This window comes from Pieris napi, chromosome 19 (genome assembly GCF_905475465.1).
Source record: "Pieris napi chromosome 19, ilPieNapi1.2, whole genome shotgun sequence".
NCBI lineage: Eukaryota > Metazoa > Arthropoda > Insecta > Lepidoptera > Pieridae > Pieris > Pieris napi.
The window spans coordinates 6,015,500-6,038,386 of record NC_062252.1 but is presented as its reverse complement, the minus strand read 5'-3'; the positions used below and the strand labels follow the sequence as shown (position 1 = coordinate 6,038,386).

Here is a 22,887-nt window from a genome sequence, read left to right as displayed (position 1 = left end):
TCTGAATTCGTGGCGTCGGTGAGAGGAATGTAAAGTAGCAAAGTCCCCGCGCCTTTCACGTGAAACGAAACGAGAGCCGGGGTTGCAATGCTTAAAAAGAAACTTGCTCCGGATACATTATTCATTAATTGTATAATTTCTTAATGTCAGTTGATATGTTAAATTTGATTTGAAGTCATTAATCTTGTAAGGTCAAATACTTGTTTTTGGAATATTAATTACGGAAAATGGCGGTTTAGTAGATTAAATAGAAAAATGATGGCTGCCCTTAGTCTTTCGGTGCGCAACCATGATTTTATTACCCTGGGAAATCTGTCTTGACATTTGATAGAGGTCACCCTGACTTTGATAAAAAAAGATTTTTTAACTTCTTACTGTATTAAGCGAAATATAAATGATTTTAAGATTATTCGTAACAGTAGTATCAAATTGTAATTTTGGATATCTTAGTTGTATTAAGATAAAATAGGAGATAAATGTGTGTAAGATTGTGCAGTATTTTGTTGCGAAGAACATTTCTTCAAGTTTCAACAATATAGATTTCATTGCTTTCAGATAACGGCATTTTGTTCGCAGTTGGAAGAAATTAATGATTTATGAAGAACCTACTAGCTTGTAAATACCGAAATATTATTTAGTATTTGTTATCACTATATTTTAGACGCACGCACACATGATGCAAATGTTACTTTGACTAGACTTTGATCAAAGGTAATTTTTAAAATATACAGGCTATTAATTATATACGTTAAAATAAATGTTTAAATTACATGTGTCCCGTTCGGCAACAATGTCCCAATGCACTTGTATCAACACATTTGTTTTTGAAACTACACCAATACATCGTGAATGACGCAATGGACGATTATACATACATATTTATTACTTATGTAATATTCTCATTGTTAAATAAAACAAACAAAATCGTGATATGTAGTGTCATTCTCATTGATTTAAAAGGTTAAAGGAAAAACGTTTCGGTTTTAGGTTATAATTACATAATAATAAAAAAAAATTGGATTTAAATTTAGAATCTGTGGTTGACATATTTGTAAAAATGGCGGGCTTATTCGTTTGTCTACAGGGTTATGATTATGCTATCTGTGTAATTTATTAGAAAAATTATTGGTCGGAGCGGGGAAAAATAATGCTTGTATGAATATTGTATTTTATCGTATTGATGCTGATCTATGTTAAATATATGTGATATTATAATAAAGTTAATCAATCCAATTGAGCAGTGAAAACTTTAATAAGTAGCGCGTGTAATTTTATTTAAAACTTTTATTCAATCTATCTAATATCTAAATCAATACTATTCGACGATAGCTTCGTTTTGTTTTGTTTTTTTTTGTTTCATAATTCTAACATTTCAAAGTTATTATTTATTGTACTTATAACTGTCATATATTATATTTATTATTATTTATCCTTAATCCTTTGCAACAGAGGTATTCGAAAAGGAAATTCAATTACCATTATTGCAATCTACTATGAGAATGCTTCAGTTATGTTACCATAACTATAGGAAATACTTGAATACCGGAAGAAAGGCCAGCTAAATATTAAGTGTTATTACATATTTCGCTTAGCTAATCATTATTTAGTTATCCGAATGAGTTTAATCAGTTTTAACGATTGTAATAAAAGATCAACATCTTGACCAAAGCTACGATTAATAATATAATTAGAGAAAGAATTTTTCACATATGATCTTCATAATAAAGGATTAAATGTCCGTATTATTTCTGTCCTATCATTTAACTACGTTGGAGATAATTAATTAATTACAGTTTTATGTATCCACTAATAGCATTTTCGAGGAACAATCAATTGAATTATCATTACGTACATCATAAATACAATGGGAATCGCCATAAAAAAATTCGAAATGCAAATAACTTTTTTGTTAAAAAATCCTAAGTTATATTTACACGTAATTCCTACGAGCAATACATTTTATAGAAGTCTTTAAAAATCTCGTAACGATTGGTTTTTTGCATATAGGAACCCGACATAAGCCGATGAGATAGGCTTTATGCTTCAGATACGCATAGTAAACTAGTTATAAACTAAGACGTAGGTTTATTTTTCATATACCCAGTTAGCGTCGCACCACGACACACTATACTCCCCCAGGAGCGGAATCAATTTACTGAGCAAATTGAAAGTCAAAGGCTTGTAAATTTACTGTATACTTTACATGTCAATAAATTTAATAAATCCAAGAGATCTTGGTTCAACGCACGGTCGTCGCACCACGGTGTACCGTTTGAGACCATGTTATATGACCAAATAGAATAACACTATGCTAGTAGGAACTCACTTCGCAAAACTTACTACTTTATTTAGCTGGGTTATACCAGTGACGTCAGGCATAACCAAGAACCGGTTCCAGGTGCTCCCTAATAGCAGACTCAATGACCTCTTCCCCAAAATTTTGGATATAGTAAACAAATCTTTGACATATACGCAACTATAGAAACTCTGGTTTTGTATGAGCAAGTATCAAAAACAAAAGCTTGTGAAAGTTTTATGTCTAACATTTCAAAGTACAAATCTTAAAACGATGATATACAATTTTAAGAAAACCATAGACAATCTTAATACGTCTTAAAAATTTAAATAGTACACAAAACTATTATTTCGCCGGCATCGAACCCATATCCAGCCAGGCATTTTTAGGCCTAGTTCCATCCTAGTTTACATTTAACAATTCCCATGTATGCAGAGCACTTAAACCACATTCTTACGGGAAGATCCAATTAACCTAAGCCAGTTTAAAGAGCGGATGGGTAACCGGTTGGTACACCTATGATTCAATATTCTTTCTGATTGAAAGCAACAGAAATTTCTTAAAATACTTTGCGTTAAAGAAATTTAATTTAAAACAATTAGGTTTATATGTGGAAGAGACTACGTGACGAGAGAAGACTCGTACTACTTGTGCGTGTTTTATTGATATTTTTAAGTTGGTCATTTTTTCGATAGGAATCTTATCCAGGTCCTCTGGGTTATACGTTATGTGCGCCACTTAACTATCTTCTTAGTTTCACGTTTCTAATTAAATTCGTCTTAAATAATGAGTTTGTTCCAGAACATGTCCTTACCAGTTTCGTATACATATATACATATTTAACATTTATTTAAAGACGTCGTTTAAATAAATTACCAATCAACCTGTTATTCTTTATATAATAATACCTACAAATTGAATTTTATACCATTATAATAAAATTTAATTTTGATAGTGATACTGCGCGTGTTATTTTTTTACGATCAAAGTCGGGATGATAAGATATGGTGATCGGTAGATATCAGGTAATTTATCTAACAGCAACATAGAAATGAATAATAAAAAAATTACGTTTCTACTACGAAAGGAGTCCTGTCTTATATGCCATAAACATTCCTTTTAAATATTCACCTGACTTTCAGGAATTTGTCGTTCCATTTGTAACTTAAAGTTTGAAACTGTACTGAGTTAAATTAATACCTACCACTGTGGTTTGTATACCTAATTACAGTTTTCCTGTCACGATAACTTTGAATCAAGTTTATCACTGTAGTTTTTAAATGTGGGTAGGGCACGGGAGCCGTTTTCTATAGTAGAAAGTATGTTACAATATGAATGTACATACTGAATGTTGATAAACAATATAACACAATCGTTGAGTAATAAAACCAACAACTTATAAGCGAATTATCTACTTGCTATGCAAAAGTAAAGTGTATTTCGTAATAAATAACAATATATACCCGGTAATTGTATAAATAATCGGTACTATATTTTATTAGTATATTTGAAACTGCTTGTTATAAAAGAGTAATAAGGTCCAGTTTTACTGGTAGTAGTCGCTTTCTCAGCAGCATCCCATCTCACGTGTTACCATCTTAGATAAGGAGATAAGAAGGTCGTACTCACCGGGTCGATGTCCGCATCCCAGACATCCTTTAGGTCGTTGGAGATATCGAAGTAGCAACTCTCCATGTCGGGGCCAGGTTTCAAGCGGCCGACTTGCACTTCACAAACTGCCACAAGCAGTTCAGTCGCTCGAGGGAAACTCAGAAAGTAATAAACTTCACTGTATCACTTGTTTACGTTTCACTGTTGGCCATTTGTTGCTTGTTTGTGAGAATAATTTTCACTTATCGCGAGCGTATGTTTGAGTGGCGCAGACACGTTATCTCGACCGCGGTTGACGAGCGAATGGGCCGCGGGCGCGGCTCCCCGCGTTCATTCATAACGGGGGTAAAAACTATATAACGTAGGACTCGGGGATGCCCGATTGTATGAAAATATTTGCTTTGACCTGTTGATTCATTCGCATTCATTTTTGTATTTGATGCTTAAGGAGTTAATTATTTGAAAAGTAGGTCTTTAGTTTCAAATTTCTGCAACTAAGTTTTTATCTACTAAAGGAATATTTTACCAATTACTTAGTATATACAGTAGTTTTGAACCGTAAGTGAAGAAAAAAAAAATCTGATTCGATAAATGAATTTAAAAACTTAACAAGTTACAGTGTCCCTTTTTTCAAATACTTCTTTTATTTTAAGTTTCCATATTATAATGAACACTATATTTACATCAAAATATAATATATTTTTAAACTCTGAGTGAATAAAAGAAAAACCAATTAAATGGGAATGTTTTATTACTAAATTACAATATATATGTATATACAAACATGATTAAGGTATGTTTTATTAAAAATTGCACTTATCGATATATTTATCGTAAACATAATACAAATTATTTTCAATAATAAAGCCTAAAAATGATTTACAGTCCGTGGTTATTCTATATGATAATTTATGATAAAATAATCAATTACAATTTCATTATAGGTAAATAAATACAGACAAAAAATATGACGTCGTTTAATATCACAAATTAATGACTATACATGTTTTATAAGTCATATTATCGAAAACAACAGCCAATTATTAAACTATATTTTCAGCATATTTGTAAGAGAATATTCATAAATGTATAAAAATAATTCAAGTTAAAATAAATTATTGTTTTATCTTACAGCGATTCCGTACAGGCTTTAATTTACGAACCACACATCAAAACGGATATGGGACTCAGTCCCTACAAACTAAGAACTTGACATGTAATGTTCGTTCGCGCATTCGTGAGACTCAAGTAGTCGATATTAAAATTCTATATGTTTTATGCGATGATCATAATTAGCGTTAAGTTATAAGTATCGACTCTGAATCTTCCCCTAGAGGTTCATAGATTCCGCCCACGTGAACTCGCCGTTACCAGCCCTGCGATTCTGTAACTCACTTCACGAACTCACGCAGCGGTTTTCGCATCGGCGGTCGCTCTCAAATCAGTCGTGAAGCAGTCATTTTATGATTTGGCATTCTGAAAAGGTGGGAGCTTGTACTTTATTGTTTATTAGAATGCCAAATCATAAAATGACTGCTTCACGACTGATTTGAGAGAGACCGCCGATGCGAAAACCGCTGTGTGAGTCGTGAAGTGAGTTACAGAATCGCAGGGCAGAACTGATAGTATAACAAATTGTTTACAAGTAGCTTATATATCCTTGTAAAGATATATATTTTCAAATAACATCCGCGTACCATTTTTTCAAAGGCCGCCAGTAAAGTGGTTAATATGCCCCTTTCCCATAAAAAAATATCTTGTTTTATAGATTGTCATGATATTTATTCAAATAAGAAATATTTAAGTATTTCTGGTACATTTTAATTTCGTGATAAAAGTGATGGATTTCCCTCTAGACATATTTAGGTAATCAAGATGTGCAGAGGTTTTTTAGGGGAACATTTATTTAGGGGGTAGCTACTTTATTCAAGAAATGTTTCTTGAATAAAGTACCTAACCCCTATAAAGTACCTAAGGTCTTTATCGATATTTAGGGGTTATTTCAAGTTGGACCTTGGGGAAACATTCTGTAGGAGTTGGCATCACTGGTTGCGGCCAGTACGGGTGAGATCGTTGCCGCGTGTGGACGTATTGCAAATAAAATAACGATTTCCAGCTCTGTACAAGCAGTAACTTTAACACACTATATATTCACGAGTGTCTGTGGAAGCGCTGTTAGATAAAAATCTATTTATGACCATTTCGTTTAGGCGGCACAGTGAACAACGAGGGTACGTGTGATTGTAAAGCCGATACGCCACCATGAAGAATGCACACCCTGGGAACTTTGCATTTCACCAAGTATTCGCTGAACTGTAATAATAATATTCTTAAAAGCTTCCGAAAACACCAAAAAATATGAAAACAACATCCCCGACGTAATAAAAATAGATTGTCTCATAGACGACTAAGTCGGTATTGATGAATTTAGCCAATGTGAATTTTTCAAACATACAGTTTTTTGAAGTTATACTTCTTTAGGCGCGTTATGAAAAATTTACGAGAGTGAATTTTACGATGCGCGCGCACCGTGACACAAAATTAACAGAATGAAGTTGCCCACGGAAGATGCTTCGGCATTGGACATAATTTAAAAACAACAATCGAATAATAACAGAATTTATGTTACACTTAATGTATATAATAAATATTTATTTAATTAATTTTTCAAATGTAAACTGAACTTTCTTGACTATAATGACTCCTTTTCCAGTCTTTGATTATTTAATTGTAATTAATTATTTGCATGCAATAAAAACTATTTTTAATAATGCCAAAGAAGTATAACTTCTTACGCGCGTACATAAGTACACGCACCCTGTTTTTATTGATAAAAAGCTTGCCAACGCTCGGCACACTGATACATTGGTAAAAAGATACAATTTTTAATGAGACAAGCACTTAAAGGCAAACATATCATACACATAGAGATCATACAAATATCAATCAAAACAGTTATTAAACAAAATTAACAAAAAATAACTAATCAAAAAAATTAAAATTACAAAAAACTAAACAAAAATCGATTTTATGCTACATTTGCTAATGCGATGTCAAAAATTATGTAATTTCTTTATCAAGCAGACGCAATTCTGTGTCTCTGGTTGATATTTTCCTATTGGCAAATATTTTCTGGCTTTTGTTTTGGAAGCTAATCAAAGAGCATCAAATAACACCATGAGTCAACGGCTAGCTTAGTTAAAGATAAATATGTCCGTTAAAACAAATATTCTCTTTTCGAGCTAGAAATTTATTTGTTAACAAAAATTAGTTATAAAATTATGATTATCTAAAGGATCTTACCAATTGAGCAGTCTCATCCTCAGCTGAGGCAACGATGACAGTTTTCTTCTGAGCGATGACGTTAGTAAGCACTTTGGACGGATGCAAGCCTAACGCTCTAAGCTCATGCTGCCCCAAGTGAACTCCACTGTAGGGCACATTGATACTGCCCTCTATGCAACTCTTCTCGTAACTATAAGTTTTTTAATATATATTACAAGCAGATCCTGCGTGGTATTTCAAGCGATTAGGATATTAAACAAAGTATGAAAGTAGCGACTGCAGCGCCATCGGCTAGGCTGATTTGTAAATTTAAACCATCCAGAGCGCCATTCAAACGTATAGAAAAAAATTTATTCAAATCGGTCCAGCCGTTTAAGAGGAGTTCAGTGACATACAAATGAATAGTAGAATTATTTATATAAAGATAAAAAACAATTGCTGTTAATTTCTCACGCTTAAACTCGAGAATGTCTGGACCGATTTGGCTAATTTTGATCTTGAAATATTTATGGAAGTTTAAACTGTGAGAAACATGTAATATGTAGTAAAATAACATATATAATTTAATTTTTCAATAATTAGTTGCTAGCTTCGAAACATTTGATGTTTTTGTTTTTTATATGGACTTTTTTTTTAGAAATAAACATTGTCATTTGATTGTCAAATATTTTAGATTCGTTCAGAAATTTGTCTGTTTCATAGACATTGTACAGTATATTATATTTGTAGCTGACACGAAATTCACCGGATCATTTTATGTAATAAATCCTAATTTCCACTATCTAACTACAACTTTTTTCACCAATATAAATGATTGCCATTCAAAACCTGTGATTTTCTTACTAATACTATGACTACAAATCATATATGATATGAAAGTAGATATAAATATGAGAGCAAATAGAACAGGAGATCGACTCATTAAAAAAATACAATTATTTGAATATTTACTTACAGTAAATTCGATCTTATATCCACTACGCAGCATTTCTCCTGACAGGTGAGCGAAAAGAAATCCGTCAAACTGATTCGTGGACAAATTTCGGCTAACAGTACCTCCATGGGTACTTCTACAACGTCCTAAAATTAAAAATTACGTTTGGAAAATCTCTAAAGTTTATGATTTCAAACATCACTATTATATAGTTCTAGTGAGATCACGGGCCATTTTATTGGGGCCCCTGAAAACCAATTTATCTCTTGTAGGTAACTCTTAGTGTGGCCATAGATGGACTGCATGTTGCAGTCGATACCGACTGCTCTAAGCGGTCGCCGCACGGCGATCTGCAGTTTCCATACTAAATTCATATCCGCAATACACGGACTGCACGACCAGTTTCTGAGCGTGTTTCTTGACTGCAACATGCCGTCCGTCTATGGCCAGCTTTAGTTTATACAGACTGGTTTTCATTGGAAAGTATTTTTTGTTATTTTGTTATTTTTAAGTGTCACGAAGTTTGTTTCATTTTTAGTTTAGCCTTTTAATCTAGCACACTTAACCTAATTAGGTATGAAGTACTTCTTAAGGATTTCTAACAAAAAATACAAACGAAAGAAACGGAACGCCTAGTATAGGTATGTTATCTAAAGCTGGCGGCTTCAACACATTTACACTTTGTGCTTGTGTAGTGTCTGTGAATAAGCGCGAGACGTGATGTCAAACTGAAATACAATCACAAATACATCATGAAAAGACTGTCCATCTCTCTCGCGCTCGGTCAAGCTTATGAGTATATAAGAGACAGTTATTTTTTTTCTTTTGCTACTGTTTATGTTGATCTTTACTGTTTTATATTATTATTATTTTATACATGTTGATCTTTTTTCAAACATTACCAGGGCAATCTCGTGAAATGGTGCACAATGTTTTTAATTATTTGAAGCATCTTAATAAAAACAGTTTAATGAAAAAATTTTATATTTAATTTGACATCGTCGATCGAGCGATGCGACTGGGGTTTCTAAGAGGAGTATTGAAAGAATAGTTAGTGAAGTAAAAGTGTTGAGCTAGATGGAGCTTATGTCGAAAAATGAAAAATTATTTACACGAACTACTCTTTCACGTTCTTGGTCTGGCTTAGAACTTTTGGATCCATCCTCGTATGCACCTAATATTTGTATGTATTTGACACATTTTTATTTATTTACAACCCACCCAACCTTACTAAAACCAGAGTACACTAAAATGTATAGCATGGCAAAAAAATCATATTTTGAACATACTGTATGTGAAATTGCATTAGTGTGAGTACTGTGAACCCGCCAGCTTTCGATAACCGACCTATAGTAAAGTATAATCATTTACAGATATTATTGCTATAGCAACCAATACTATTTTAACAGTAAATGACATGGCTATTAAAAGTAATTGGTAATTAAATTATGCATTCACTCTGTCATCTAATGACATTCCATATTGATTATAAAACACGTCAACAACAATAAAATATATTAACAGATGATATTATTAAACTGGTTTCCTCGTAGTCCTATAAAGTTCAATGCCGTAATTAAGATTATTATACTAATTAAGTCTGAACCACAGATATGGAGTCGAAACTTAGAACAAAATGTGATTCCCGAAAAGTATACCGACTCTATAAGTTGCCTGGATCTCGTCACCAAATCATACACATAGCGATTGTTATTAGAAACCTTTAAGCACCTTACACTGCTTTTAATATATTATTGAGTCAAATTTATTCTTGAGACATTACATACAAAATATATAATACAGCAATTCTTCTTTATGCGACGATATAAGTATGGGCAAGTCATTTTACGTCATGCTAAACACGCAATTTTTTTTTGCACATTGTACTAAATATATATATATATAATTTAATAAATATTAATAAGATTTAGGAGAACAAAAATAAAAATTTAAATTTTTATATGCATGAATTTTATCAGTATCTGGCCTTGCCATTTTAGTGCAACACACATACACATTTTATTGCTTGCATAGAACATACTATCTTGATTAATGCAAATACCGAAATTAAAAATATAATTTATAGCGATCAGGTGTTTTATTGAAACAGGACACCATCGAATACTACAAAATAATTATTACAATTATTTCTATTATCGTCTAAAATATGTATATCAAAATTTATCTAATCTAATTCTCTAAAAATAGTTTGAAATTGTAAACATTTTGGGACAAATAACAAACTAAATTATTTTTAATTAGTCATGTTTGCATTATTTTGTATTTTTTTTATTACTTGATATATTTGTTTCATACATTTGCCAAACAGTTTTTTTTATAGAACAATTAGTTTTTATAAAACGGGCAGAAGGCTCACCAAAACACTTTAATTATTTCGCTTTCTTGTTTTATATAAATTTTACATTGTTATTCATTAAATTTGTCAATATAGCAATTATCCACTTACCATAGGATCCTTAATTTCTGGTTCGTTAGTGAATCTTCTATAGCTGATACTGCGCGGTGTGTTTCGACTCATTTCGATTGACGCCTAAAAAATGATATTATTGTATTATTGTTTTTAGTAAATACAAGTTAAATGACACTCAAAATTAAGTAGAGTAAAATTGGTATGAACCCTTTTATATGATGTTTTTTTTGTTTTTTTTTTTACCTTTAATAAACAATGCTAAATCAATTTTTTTTTGGAGATTATTTTCTATTAGGAAAAAATAAAAAAAATATGACGCTTTGCAATTCGTATAGATCTTTCTTATCCCTTTTTGATAAGCAAATAAATTTTGAAAAATAAGAAAAAAATCAAGTCCAAAGCAGGAAGTAAAAATTTCAAAAGAGTTTTCCAAAAACTTCGACCAATTTTTTTTATTCCAAAAATACCTCAAAGTATATATTATTAAGTATACTAGTTGTTTCATAGCAACGTAACTTGAAAAATAAACATCAATTTTTTTGGAGATTATTTTCTATTAGGAAAAAAAAATGACGCTTTGCAATTCGTATAGATCTTTCTTATCCCTTTTTGATTAGAACATAAATTTTGAAAAATAAAAAAATTTCAAGTCCAAAACCGGAAGTAAAAATTTCAAATGTTTTTCAAATTTCGACTAATTTTTTTTTATTCCAAAAATACCTCAAAGTGTCACAAATCGTACCTTAATTGAAAAGCCATTCAGACTGATTTTACCCTTATCAAATTTGCATACAATAACCCATTAAACGATGCATTGAAAAGAAATGTGTTAGAACATATCTCCAATAAGAATAATACGCAAGTTACGCGATAGCAATTCTTATAACGTATTATTCACGTTTCAGACCTGATTCCTAAATTCGGGATTATTTTACAGTAGGTAGTAGTCACTGGGTTCACCTACAAGGTTTTCTATTTACAATCGAACCCGGTGCACAAGGGATGGAGTACTCTTTCCTTTTTTTTTTATAGAACGGGAGGCAAACGGGCAGGAGGCTCACCTGATGTTAAGTGATACCGCCGCCCATGGACACTCTTAATACCAGAGGGCACGCAAGTGCGTTGCCGGCCTTTTAAGAATTGGTACGCTCTTTTCTTGAAGGACCCTAAGTCGAATTGGTTCGGAAATACTTCAGTGGGCAGCTGGTTCCACATAGTGGTGGTGCGCGGCAAAAACTGCCTTGAAAAACGCTCAGTTGTGGAACGGCGGACGTCGAGGTGATACGGGTGGAATTTCGTATTCTGTCTCGACGTCTCTCCTCTGAACACTCTCCATGGTAAAATTCCTTGTGTGGAATATATTTTCACAAAGGAAAAGTAGCGTGAGACGTCCATGAGACGACATTTAAGATATTCCGTACGCAGTGCCCAGTGCCAATAGAGATAGGGACTCTAGGAGTAGACTCTTTATAAATGGTAAGGTTTATATAACCACACGAACAAAGTTTAAAACCTAGTTCTATCTATAATATCCTCTTACCTTCGCACATAATCATTACAATTCAAATTACGTTTAACAAATGCAAATACCAGTTTACGAGGCGATAACTGAATAACTAGACAGCGAATTGGTTCATTGACTTCTAATTCATGGAGGTTGTTGACTGATCTGACCATAGTGTGATGACCTAATATTGTGCCAGTAATAAATTTGCCCAACAAAAACTTACGCTAGTAAAATAATTATAGAAAAACGTATCTCTATGGATTTGCGTTGTGTATGTGTGTTTTAAAGATACATGCCTCTTGTTTTTTTTATCGTCGTAATAGAAATAAGGCATATAAAGACAATATCAAACTTCATACGGTAACTGACTTTTTGAGTCTTGTTTTTTCTAAGTAAAAGAATATTTAAATGCACTCTCTATAGGAAACAGATAGTTAGATATGAGACTCGCATTTCGGAAATAGAAAAAGAATCAAATAGAAAATGAAGAACAGCTTATGGTGCGATGTAAAATTTCGACCTTTAAATAAAAATTAAAGTATTGTTTCTATAGTTTTTAAATTGATCGAGTTGAAATCAATAAAATTTTAATATTTCTTTTTGTTCCAGCCCAAATGCAAATTACAAATGCGGGTCTATACATATATTTATAATATCTATTTGGCACAAAAGTATTTTTCACTATCGAATAAGTACTTTGTCGGTCTTTGAAACGTAAACTTATCACGATATTTGATAAACATTTTAATTGTGTTTCAAACCAGTATAACCATGATAAAGGTTTAAAACGAACTTGTAAACAGATATTAATAATTAGGACTTAAAAGATTACATGAACACAAAAAAAACATTATTTTATATATAAGCTGTGTCCTGCGGTTTAGGGAACTAATTTAATTTTTTTTCCTAGGTATTTATCGATGAAAGGTTATTCAGTACAAACAAACTCCAAATCTTTCATTTTCATAATATTAGTATACATAAATAATACAGTAACACCATAAACCTCTTTCTCATAGTCTATTGTACAAGAAAAATTTAAATAAAAATATTTCTGCACGGAATCGAACGCATGACTGGCTAACTTTAGGGCTTAAGTCGCACAATAAAGCACTAAGCTATATTATCTACCTTTGGCACTGCATGTATATGAATAATAAACATACATATTGACACTCACATAAATATTATTTTTTATAATTTTTCTCTTGGCTTGAGACGGTACGTAACCAAAGTAAAGTAATATAATATCCTGAAACTTTATAGGTTTTTAGGGAAACTTTATTAACTTTCTCGGTTAATAGATATTTCTTTGTTAGACGTTATGGTATAACGGACTTTTTGTCGATTGTCGTCTATAAAACTGTGGTACATCACTTTGCTCTATTGTCAATAGTTTCTAAAGCGTACGCGAAGAATCTTTATTGGTATTTTTCACAACTTGGGTTACATAATCGTATTTTCAATCAGAACTCTTATATAAATTGCTAAATAATCATATACACAGCAGTGACCTCTTACAGGATATTAAAATTGTTGACCCTTACTCATTCCCTAGGTCTAAAATCAGCAATATTCCAAATTCCTTCTGCAAAACCCAACCTTGGAGTTCAGGCACCTATCTTTCGAATTCTTCGCGATTTTAACAGTATTTATCCGGAGCTGGATATATTCGGTAGTAGGCTGATCGGTTATAGAGAAACCTAATTCGCTGTTTTACTGTTGTTTTTTTTTCTGCTTTACCAAAAATTTCTGGTAACTTTATTGTATGCTTATTATATCTTGTGTATTTTTAATATATTTTTTGTGACACTTATGTTTACTTCAATTGTCATACATTTTAGATAAAAGATTTTGTAACATATGCCGTAGATTTAGTACTATGTATGATGTGGTAAACTTTAATAAATAAATAAACTCTCAGAATCAGGGAATTCTTTTTCATATCAGTCCTGTATTTTTGGAGCCTATTCAATACAATTTACATATTTTTTTATTTCTAAACACTCTTCCGAATTTGTTTACGCTACTATAAAAAAATAAATGATTTCATTATGAAAAAGCGAAACCAACCTTAACACACTCCCCAATATCTATCTCAGGAAGATCCGAGAAAAGCAAAATGCATTCATTAAATCCCGAATCGAGAAGAGTGTCCCTCAATTGGCGTAATATCCCAAGACCCATGAATAGTGGAAGTTGTGGCCCTTCCACTAACAAAGCGTCCCATAGGTGCACGATCTTGTGAAGGGGAAAAACGTCTGTGGGAAATTGGAATGTTAAGAAAATAAACTTGCAACCATTGATATAGAAAAAACCCAAGATGCACAGTTTCGAATAAAAGTAACGCTCGAAAGTGTCCCGAAACACTATTTCTGTCCCTTTCTATAACAGTATGTCTATAACAGTATATGTTACAAGCATATATTATTGCAAAATCAACCTTACGCGAATTGCTTAAAGTTGTTATTACAACGCAGTGTATACGTACTTAAAGCAATAAAATTTTACGACCGACCGTGGTCGGTAGGACAAGGTATTGAGTAGAGTCGAACATGACTTTTTTATTTACAACTATTTTACATAATTTTAAATTTATCCGACTTTTCGGGTGCTTTAAAGCGTGCGTGGTCACGGTGACTGAAGACAAAAGGTGTTGGATGTTAAATAGTTGTAAATTTATAATAATACATAACTTTCATCCGGTTAAAAAGTTTTTTCTTTAAATTAAAAAAAAATGTTAAATTGGCTACTTCCTGACCTACACTTTATATAGCGTAAATATATTTGTCAAAAACTTCACACAAAAAAGTTCTAAAGTACATAAATTTATTTATAAAAAAAAACACAAATAAATAACATCGACTCCACTCATTAGACGCGAGACTATTTGAAATGAGCGCACAATTTAGAATGTTGCGCTCATTTTTTGAGGACGTTTTTTTGACGTTGAGTGTGCATCTTGGGTTTTTTGTATATCAATGCTTGCAACACACAAACAGTGACGGGGAATTTATTGCCAGTTCTCGTCCGTCTACGTCCTACTTTTGAAAGAATTTAGGAGTATTTTATTAAACTAATGTAACGTAAATAAATCATATTTTGATTACAATTAAACAAGGGTTACGGATTCCAAGTCTAGTCAAAATCATTTATTCATTTAGGTAACACAATGTACACTTATGAACGTCAATAAAGAAACACATATCAAATATTAAATGCTTTTAATTTTACATTTACTGCCAGTTCTCAAATCAAGTGCGTGAACGGACGAGAAGAACTGGCAATAAACTCTCCGCCACTCTTAATCGCCAAGTTTTTTGTTTTACACAATGTTTGTAAGGAGTTGCAACCATTACACCATGTTCCACATGACATATTAAGTAATTAATAAAAAATTATAAAAACAAAGATTTGTCCCCTATCAGCAGTAGGCATGGTGAAATAGGAGCACGCACTTACATTCTCGTGGGAACAACACGCAAATACATAGTCGAAATAACTAACATCAACGCATACACGAATTCATGTTTGACCAGTCACCACAAGTAGCACCCGTTCACGAGTATGACGCATGGCCAGCCATCGGCCCCCTCGCCATATTTTAGGGAGAGAGACAACCCGACGCATGGACGCCAAGAAAGACTTAGGCGGAAGTTGCAAATTTTTATAGAATAGGGGGCTAACGGACAGGAGATTCGCCTGATGTTAAGTGATACCTGCCCATGGAAACTCTCAATACAAAAGTCTCGAAACTACACATGCATACACTGTTTTTAGTGATCTATCAATGAACGTGCCTTCAATATAAACCAACACTGCTGAACCAAACCAAATTAACCCATTATCTTAATACATATAAATTACGTGTCACGTTGTTTGTCCGCGATGGACTCCTAAACTACCGAACCGATTTCAATCAAATTTGCACACCGTGTGTAATTTGATCCAACTTGAAAGATAGGATAGCTTACATCTCAATTTATACCCGCAATATTATTTTATTGCAAAATATTTTTTTATTATCTGAGATTTAATACAATTCAATAAAAAAATAAAATTCAATTCTAAGAGATGGCGCTGTGTTGAAAGTACATACCAACGTTTCAAATAAGCTACAATTTAATGGCATAACGACCAAAAAAGCATGGTGACTAGTGTTCTCCTACCGTTTCCCTTGAATAGTTTGCTACTATGTAATATAACAAAAACCTTAGCCACAGCAACGCTTGGCCGGTCTGCTAGTAATATATATAATAAACCCATTAATTTGTGGGGCTATTTTTAAACAATAGTTGTAGAAATTGTTATATACTTACGTGAAAACATAGTTAAGAACCACGGAATAGCGAAAAGCTCTGGCACAAAGTTAATATCGTGTAAATGTGCAGCCAATTCTGGTTCATGAAACGTCGTAATTTGCCAAAATTTCGCTAAATATTCCTTGATAACAGCACTATTGTCCTTCAGGAAGAATTTGTGTAAAAACTTCGGAACAAATGCCGATAGACAGGCGAACGCACGGGCTGGAAGATGTTTTTTTAATATTGGTTATTTTGTATAAAGTTATTTATTATACACATTTATAAATAATATTTTTTGCTCGAGCGTTGGTATCGGTATCGGTATCGACGATATTCCTATAAGTGTATCGGCATCGGTATCGTATCGGCAAAAAAGCGTATAATCGATGCATCCCTAATTATTATTAATAAACGATTTTAATAATAATGCTTTAACCTTAAATTTCTAGACTAGACGTTTTCTTTTTATTTAATTTCTGTTCATTAATTTAAAAAATAAGGTAATGAATTTTAATAATAAGTTTTAAGTCATTTAAAACACAGGTACACTACAAACGCAAAACTAAATTTCTTTATTCATAAATAACTAGATTTTGAATTTGGGTTTGGTCATTTTTATATAATCATTACATAAAAAAACTGAAAATTGTCTCTGACCAAGACAAAGACAAGAAGTTATGTAAAATTATTATTAAACTCTTATAAATATATTTTTTATTTAAATATATCGCGTAAATTTCCGTTATCGTTTATTTATATTGTTAAACTATTACCTTCATTGCAAAAGTTCAAGTATAAGAATGGTGCGGTCAGTGAGTCTAATCCTTGCCAATAAACATATTGCGGGTTGGTTAACAACCAAGCTTTTAACAAACGCTTTAAGGTTCTATGCCCGGCGCGACCACATAACAACCAGCAGTACTGGTGACAGCGGGGTATGTCCACATCAATCTGTATAAAAATATCAATAATAAATAAAACAGCCGCATTTCTAGATAAATAATATAAAGATTAACAACTCCAACCAAGTTAACGTGAAAAAATTCTACATAAACTTTTGAGTTCCATTATTATTTATTTAGGGAGCGTTCAAGTATTGGGGGGGGGGGTCATTTTGTAATTTACGTTACTATGCGGGGATTGAATTACGCGCTATTGTTAATATTATTTTCGACTTTCCAGTACTTTACACCACATAATGGTAACTTTTAGATATAAAGAGTCACTGGGTTTAACGTTTTACTATTGTAAATTATACAGAAAAACGTTACGGCGCGTTACATGGGGGGGGGGTCAAAAATCTCCAAATAATTATACCTGTCTGTCAGTCGGCGTAGGTGTCTCCTTATCAATCCTTTCATACTGATCTTCAATATCTCCAAAAACGCCCAATAACGCGGCCCATACATCACCCCGGACCAATGGAGGTATGTCGACTTCAGCTTGGGCCCTTATATATTGAGATGTGTATGGGTAACCCTAAGTAAATAATTTATATGTACCATCCCGTTTGAGAATTTTGTATTAATCTTCAAAAGATATCGTTTAAGTTTGGAGATAATATGGTATTGAAAGGTGTAATAGAAAAAATATTTTTTAAGATTAGTTCTAGTACTAATTTATTAAATATAGGAAGAATATTTCACACTAGAACACACTTGGAGACCAGCATAAATATAATTTAATTTTAATAATAAAATTTTGAACAAAAAATAATACACCTTGGTGGGTATAAATATTAAACTTAAAATCAAATCAAATCCAGTAAAACTCACAAATTAAAAAAAAATGTTAGCATGATGATATCTTAATATATATAAATTACGCGTCACGTTGTTTGTCCGCTATGAACTCCTAAACTACTTAAGCGATTTCAATCAAATTTGCTTACCGTGTGCAGTTTAATCTAACTTACAAGATAGGTTAGCTTAAATCTTATTTTATATCCGCAATATTATTTTATTGTAAATTATTTGTTTATTATTTGACAGCCACAATTCTAACAGGTGGCGCTGTTGAAAGTACCAACGTTTCACGTAAGCTACAATTTAATGGCATTACCACCAAAAAAGTATGGCGGTCCCCATTCAGTAATGAGTGTTCTCCTACTGTTTCCCTTGAATAGTTTACTACTATGTAATATAACAAAAACCTTAGCCACAGCAACGCTTGGCCGAGTCTGCTAGTTATATATTATTGTATGTACCCCATATGTCTCAATGATAAACTAAATATGTCAAATACTTACATGAAGAAGCCTTTGAAACCAAAGTAGTCTATAAAACTGATATTCAGTATCTCTCTCCCGTATAATCTTTGGTAATGATACAGTGTCACACTCTTTCCGTTTCTCATGCATTAGAGGGTAGAAATCATGAGGTGATATATGTGCTAAGCGATTTTTTAATATTTGTAAACTATATTTGGCTATCCGTCTGTCAAATAGAGCATTCTTTTTGCCACCTATGGTGCAGCCGTCTAGAAGTATTGCACTGAAAACAGTAATTTTTAAGTTGAAGTTTAAGAAAACTTATTCATAAACCAAAAACAAATAACCCTTTGTATATAAGGAAATTTGGTTGTCACACGATTTTTTAAGGGAGTATTAAATGCGTACATAGAAAGAGATGTTGAAGGGTGAGCGGAATGCTCATTCTCACTAATCCAGTATCGCTTGATAAATCAAGTAATTAAATCTTATATTCAGTTAAAAGATGTTCTGTTAGATTCACTATTACATATAATTCTTAATGCAAAAGAAAATTTCTTAATTTTAATTTTTATTGTTTTTGATGTCTTATTTTATTTTATGTTTTCTTTAAGTATTGTTATTTTGTGTGTTTATGTGTGTGTGTTTTCGTTTGTAATAAATGTTATGTCTATGTCTATATCTAATGCAGGATTTAGAAATAAAGAAAAAATTACTTACACAGGCATAGACAAAATTGGCGGACTATTTTTGATTAAACCATTTCTTTTTAGCTCTGAAATGATATCACCACCAGCCAATTGCCACCAGTGGTAAAGATATTGTAACTTACATCCTAATAAACCTCTGGGTATTTTAAGATCTATCGGTTTTTGATTGTTAATCTTCTTTAAAACTTCAAGGATCTCAGAAAATGTAGATCGTTCACTTGGATATATTGTAAGGCATTTCTCTATGACCTCTCTAATATTTTCTGGCAGTGCCTGTAAAAGATTGAGAAATTATAAAGTTTCAGACATAATTTTGGTACTTTGGAACACATAAGTATGCTATTAAATTTCCTAATCTTACTCATTAAAAAAAAAAATATTCACTATCCAAGGCCACTGTATATGAAATTGATGCCTTCGTAGACCATGTAACATACAATTAAAAATATAACATTTTACTGCAACCATTACGTATGGGAAAGAAATATACCTGTAAGTGGAAATTGTTTACGATTTAAGTCACTATGTATAAGCTTTAGGGAAAAATATTCTTAGGGTCTGTTTCACAATGTACGGATAAGTTCTACATAAGTTCCAAATTAGCTATTTATTACTTATTGGTAGGATAAACACTATTGTTGCGTTTCACGACTGTCAGATAGCGCTATTCGTCACATAAAGTCCATCTTAAGTTATGAGTCCGATGAAGTGTCAAATAGCACAATTTATCTTCCAAATACTTTATGTGTTGCATAGCTATTTGGTACTTTATCCATACATTGTGAAACAGACCCTTACTATCAGTCTTTAATCTAATAAACATAATTTTCACTTTAATTGGCCAGAAAGTGTTTACTATTCTCACTTAGTAAGTAATGTATAGCTTTACCTTATAAGAATCATAGCAGTCATGTTCTCTAGCAATCCTCTCTGCTGGGTTATTGGCATGGACAAGTGTAAGTATTCTTCTTAATATTGGACCAGGTTTCAAAGTACTCCATAATTTACCAATGCACAGCTCCAACAGAATTATACCAAAACTCCATATATCTGCTGACGGTCCAGCACCATTCAATATGGTTTCAGGGCTTAGGTAGCGTGGAAGTCTGAAAATGTAAATGATACTTCATTTGGCTTCTACTTTGACTAACATTTTAACATTTCCAACCAAAAGATAAGATTGAACAGCATAACTTTTTAAAACTTTAAATAACATGATTGGTCATCTTTTTATGACATTCATAATTTTCAGTTTAAATTTAACGCAATCAGACGTGATTAACAGACCATTTACATTAATTTAATTTAGTATACTAGTTATTATCTAAAAATTTACCCCAGAGGAAATGGTACTTCTTTGCCTCCGTCAGTCATATAGTACATTCCATAATTGTACAATTTTACTCTACCACAACTATCTATTAAAATATTATCATCAGAGAGTGCCCTATGAGTTATTCCTTGCTGATGGAGATAACACAAAGCATTAGCTATTTGAACTCCTATATTTATAATTTCTTGAATTGAAAATTTTGATGTATGTTCTGCTAATGATTTTCCTATTACTTCAGCAACCACAATTATCCTTTCTGGAATAAAAATATTAATTGAATATTCAGTAAACATGGTATATTAAACAATTAATGTATACTTTTTTAGTTGGTGCTACTGCACAAGGTTTATTAATAATTTTACTTTACAGGATTATGTGTAGTGGAAATTTTGACTTTGCGAAAGTCTTGGTGCTTTGCTAAGAATAATTTAGTACTTGCAAAGGGAATCATTATTTAGTAGTGCAAGTGTCAATGACACATACAGAATGGATGTTGGATGTTCAAGAATAGACAGGTGTATATAGAATTGTTTGGCAATTGAACACTAACACACACCATGTTTTCCCCGGATTATATCAAGATACGTGCATAGATTTCTGTGTTCTATAGTTAATAACCGCTGAGCACGACCCAATATTGTTACAGAACTCGGTGTAAGCGGTAATCCATTGCTACCACAAGTTTCGCCTGGGTGGTTCCTTGCGAAGTAGGTACAGGATGCAAACTTATAGTCCTCTTCTTCATCCATATTATTCATCATCTTATTTGTTATAGAAGGCGAAGTTAAACTCTAGTGGTCAAGTAAGCAGCTCTTGTATTTTGCTATTATATTTGGGGAGATGTTGTTGTCCTCATAGACAAATAAAAATGGTTTCAACTTTTGTTAAGAGTTACCTCATATAAATACAAAACAAATCTTTAATGACATAAATTATTAGGATAAGGATTAGGCATTAGCACAAGACTAGAAAAATATATTCATAGGTCAATCTTGTATTTTCAAACAAAACACTTTAAAAAACTTTATCTATTGCAATTTGCACAGCAACAGTATATTAATAATTAATATAGATTATAGCCTGAGCCCTGAGGGAACAGAGGTCAGCCGTCAGAGTCTACTCTTGAGTCTTGACTATAATTCCAAACTTAATTTAAGACCACGCCCTCTTAAATTAAGCCCCTAAAGTGTCAGTACAAATCCCAAGAAAGATTCAACTTTAATCCAATAAATTCTTCTTCATATATTTATACTAAATTAGCTATTTAAGTATGTTTTAAGAACCGAGAGTCGCTATTTACATAGGATATATTTTGAAAACGATGGGCGCTTTTTTTGCAACTTTCTGCGATATATTTGCGGTCAGAAACCTTTTGCGAATTTATTTGTTGTCACTTTAATATTTTAAAAGACAATAATAAAATTTGTATCAAGAAAACAGCTGTTGTTAGTCGAATACAGTGCCACATACTTTTCTTGGCCGGCGGCTGAAATTGGTACTACCGTCTCCATTTTAAAAAAGTCAGTCTACCAACATCTAATAAACATCCAACTAATTTTTTTTTTAATTCCTTGCTCTATTAATTACAATGGCAAAGTTTTAATTATCGAACGGTTGTGATTGCTAGGTATCATATAAAAGATATTATATTAATAGTAAAGGTAACAAAACCTATCAATCAGTTGTTCCTAGGTTTGTGTTATAGTGCTTTTCATGAAAGAAGTCCCGCGGTGATTTTTGGAACTAAATTTGACAGGTCGGCAATGTTGTCATTCGTCGATGTTATTAAGTTCGTTTGTTGTGGTAGATGTTTGTGAATTTTTAACTAGCTTAGTGCATTTTAAAGATTGATTAAAATGCCAAAAGTTGTAAAAAGTTCGGCTCGAGAAATGATATTAAAGGTGAAAGAGTTCTGAGAAGCGGAACATAAGAATCAAGGTGTTTTAATACCACTAAACAATGTTCGGAAGACAGTTGGCGCCATAACAGGTACTTTTTAGAGTTGCCATTTAATAATTTTTTGCTGTATTGATGGGACTTTTATGATATAAATTCGTTTTTGCGACAAAATTGAATAAATACATAACGTGATGAAACTAGGTAACTGAAATTAAAACATATATTACATATTACATAAGCATTATCAAGTTAAAGTTACTATTATTTTTAATTGTTCATAATTTAATTGCAGGTGTGTCAGAGAAAACTGTAACAAGAATTACAAACGAAGGTATAAATAGCGGCGTGTACTTCGAAAAAAATTGTAA

At 32.2% G+C, this 22,887-nt stretch overlaps 2 protein-coding genes across 3 annotated transcripts in view; both read right to left on the bottom strand.

Moving 5' to 3' along the window:
- LOC125059125 (cyclic AMP response element-binding protein A) overlaps positions 1-4,224 on the bottom strand; it is an 83,003-nt gene extending 78,779 nt beyond the window's left edge. Inside the window, exon 1 of the mRNA XM_047663349.1 lies at positions 3,926-4,224. Within this exon, the coding sequence (XP_047519305.1) occupies positions 3,926-3,991 (66 nt within the window). The 5' untranslated portion in view covers positions 3,992-4,224. The remainder of the gene's footprint in view (positions 1-3,925) is intronic.
- Positions 4,225-6,092: 1,868 nt separating this feature from the next.
- Positions 6,093-21,602, bottom strand: LOC125059122 (TBC domain-containing protein kinase-like protein). 2 transcript variants are annotated; one of them, XM_047663344.1, is made up of 13 exons: positions 21,177-21,602; positions 20,624-20,876; positions 20,177-20,393; positions 19,298-19,560; positions 18,617-18,860; positions 17,686-17,847; positions 17,142-17,319; positions 16,384-16,590; positions 14,138-14,325; positions 10,594-10,677; positions 8,148-8,272; positions 7,211-7,382; positions 6,093-6,220 (listed from the first exon to the last, which is right to left on the bottom strand). In XM_047663344.1, exons 1-13 carry the CDS (start codon positions 21,379-21,381, stop codon positions 6,095-6,097), a joined length of 2,424 nt encoding a protein of 807 aa, XP_047519300.1. In that variant the 5' UTR covers positions 21,382-21,602; the 3' UTR covers positions 6,093-6,094. The 2 variants fall into 2 exon arrangements, with proteins under 2 accessions (XP_047519300.1, XP_047519301.1); XM_047663345.1 differs by having other exon boundaries at positions 21,171-21,601.
- Positions 21,603-22,887: the final 1,285 nt, after the last annotated feature.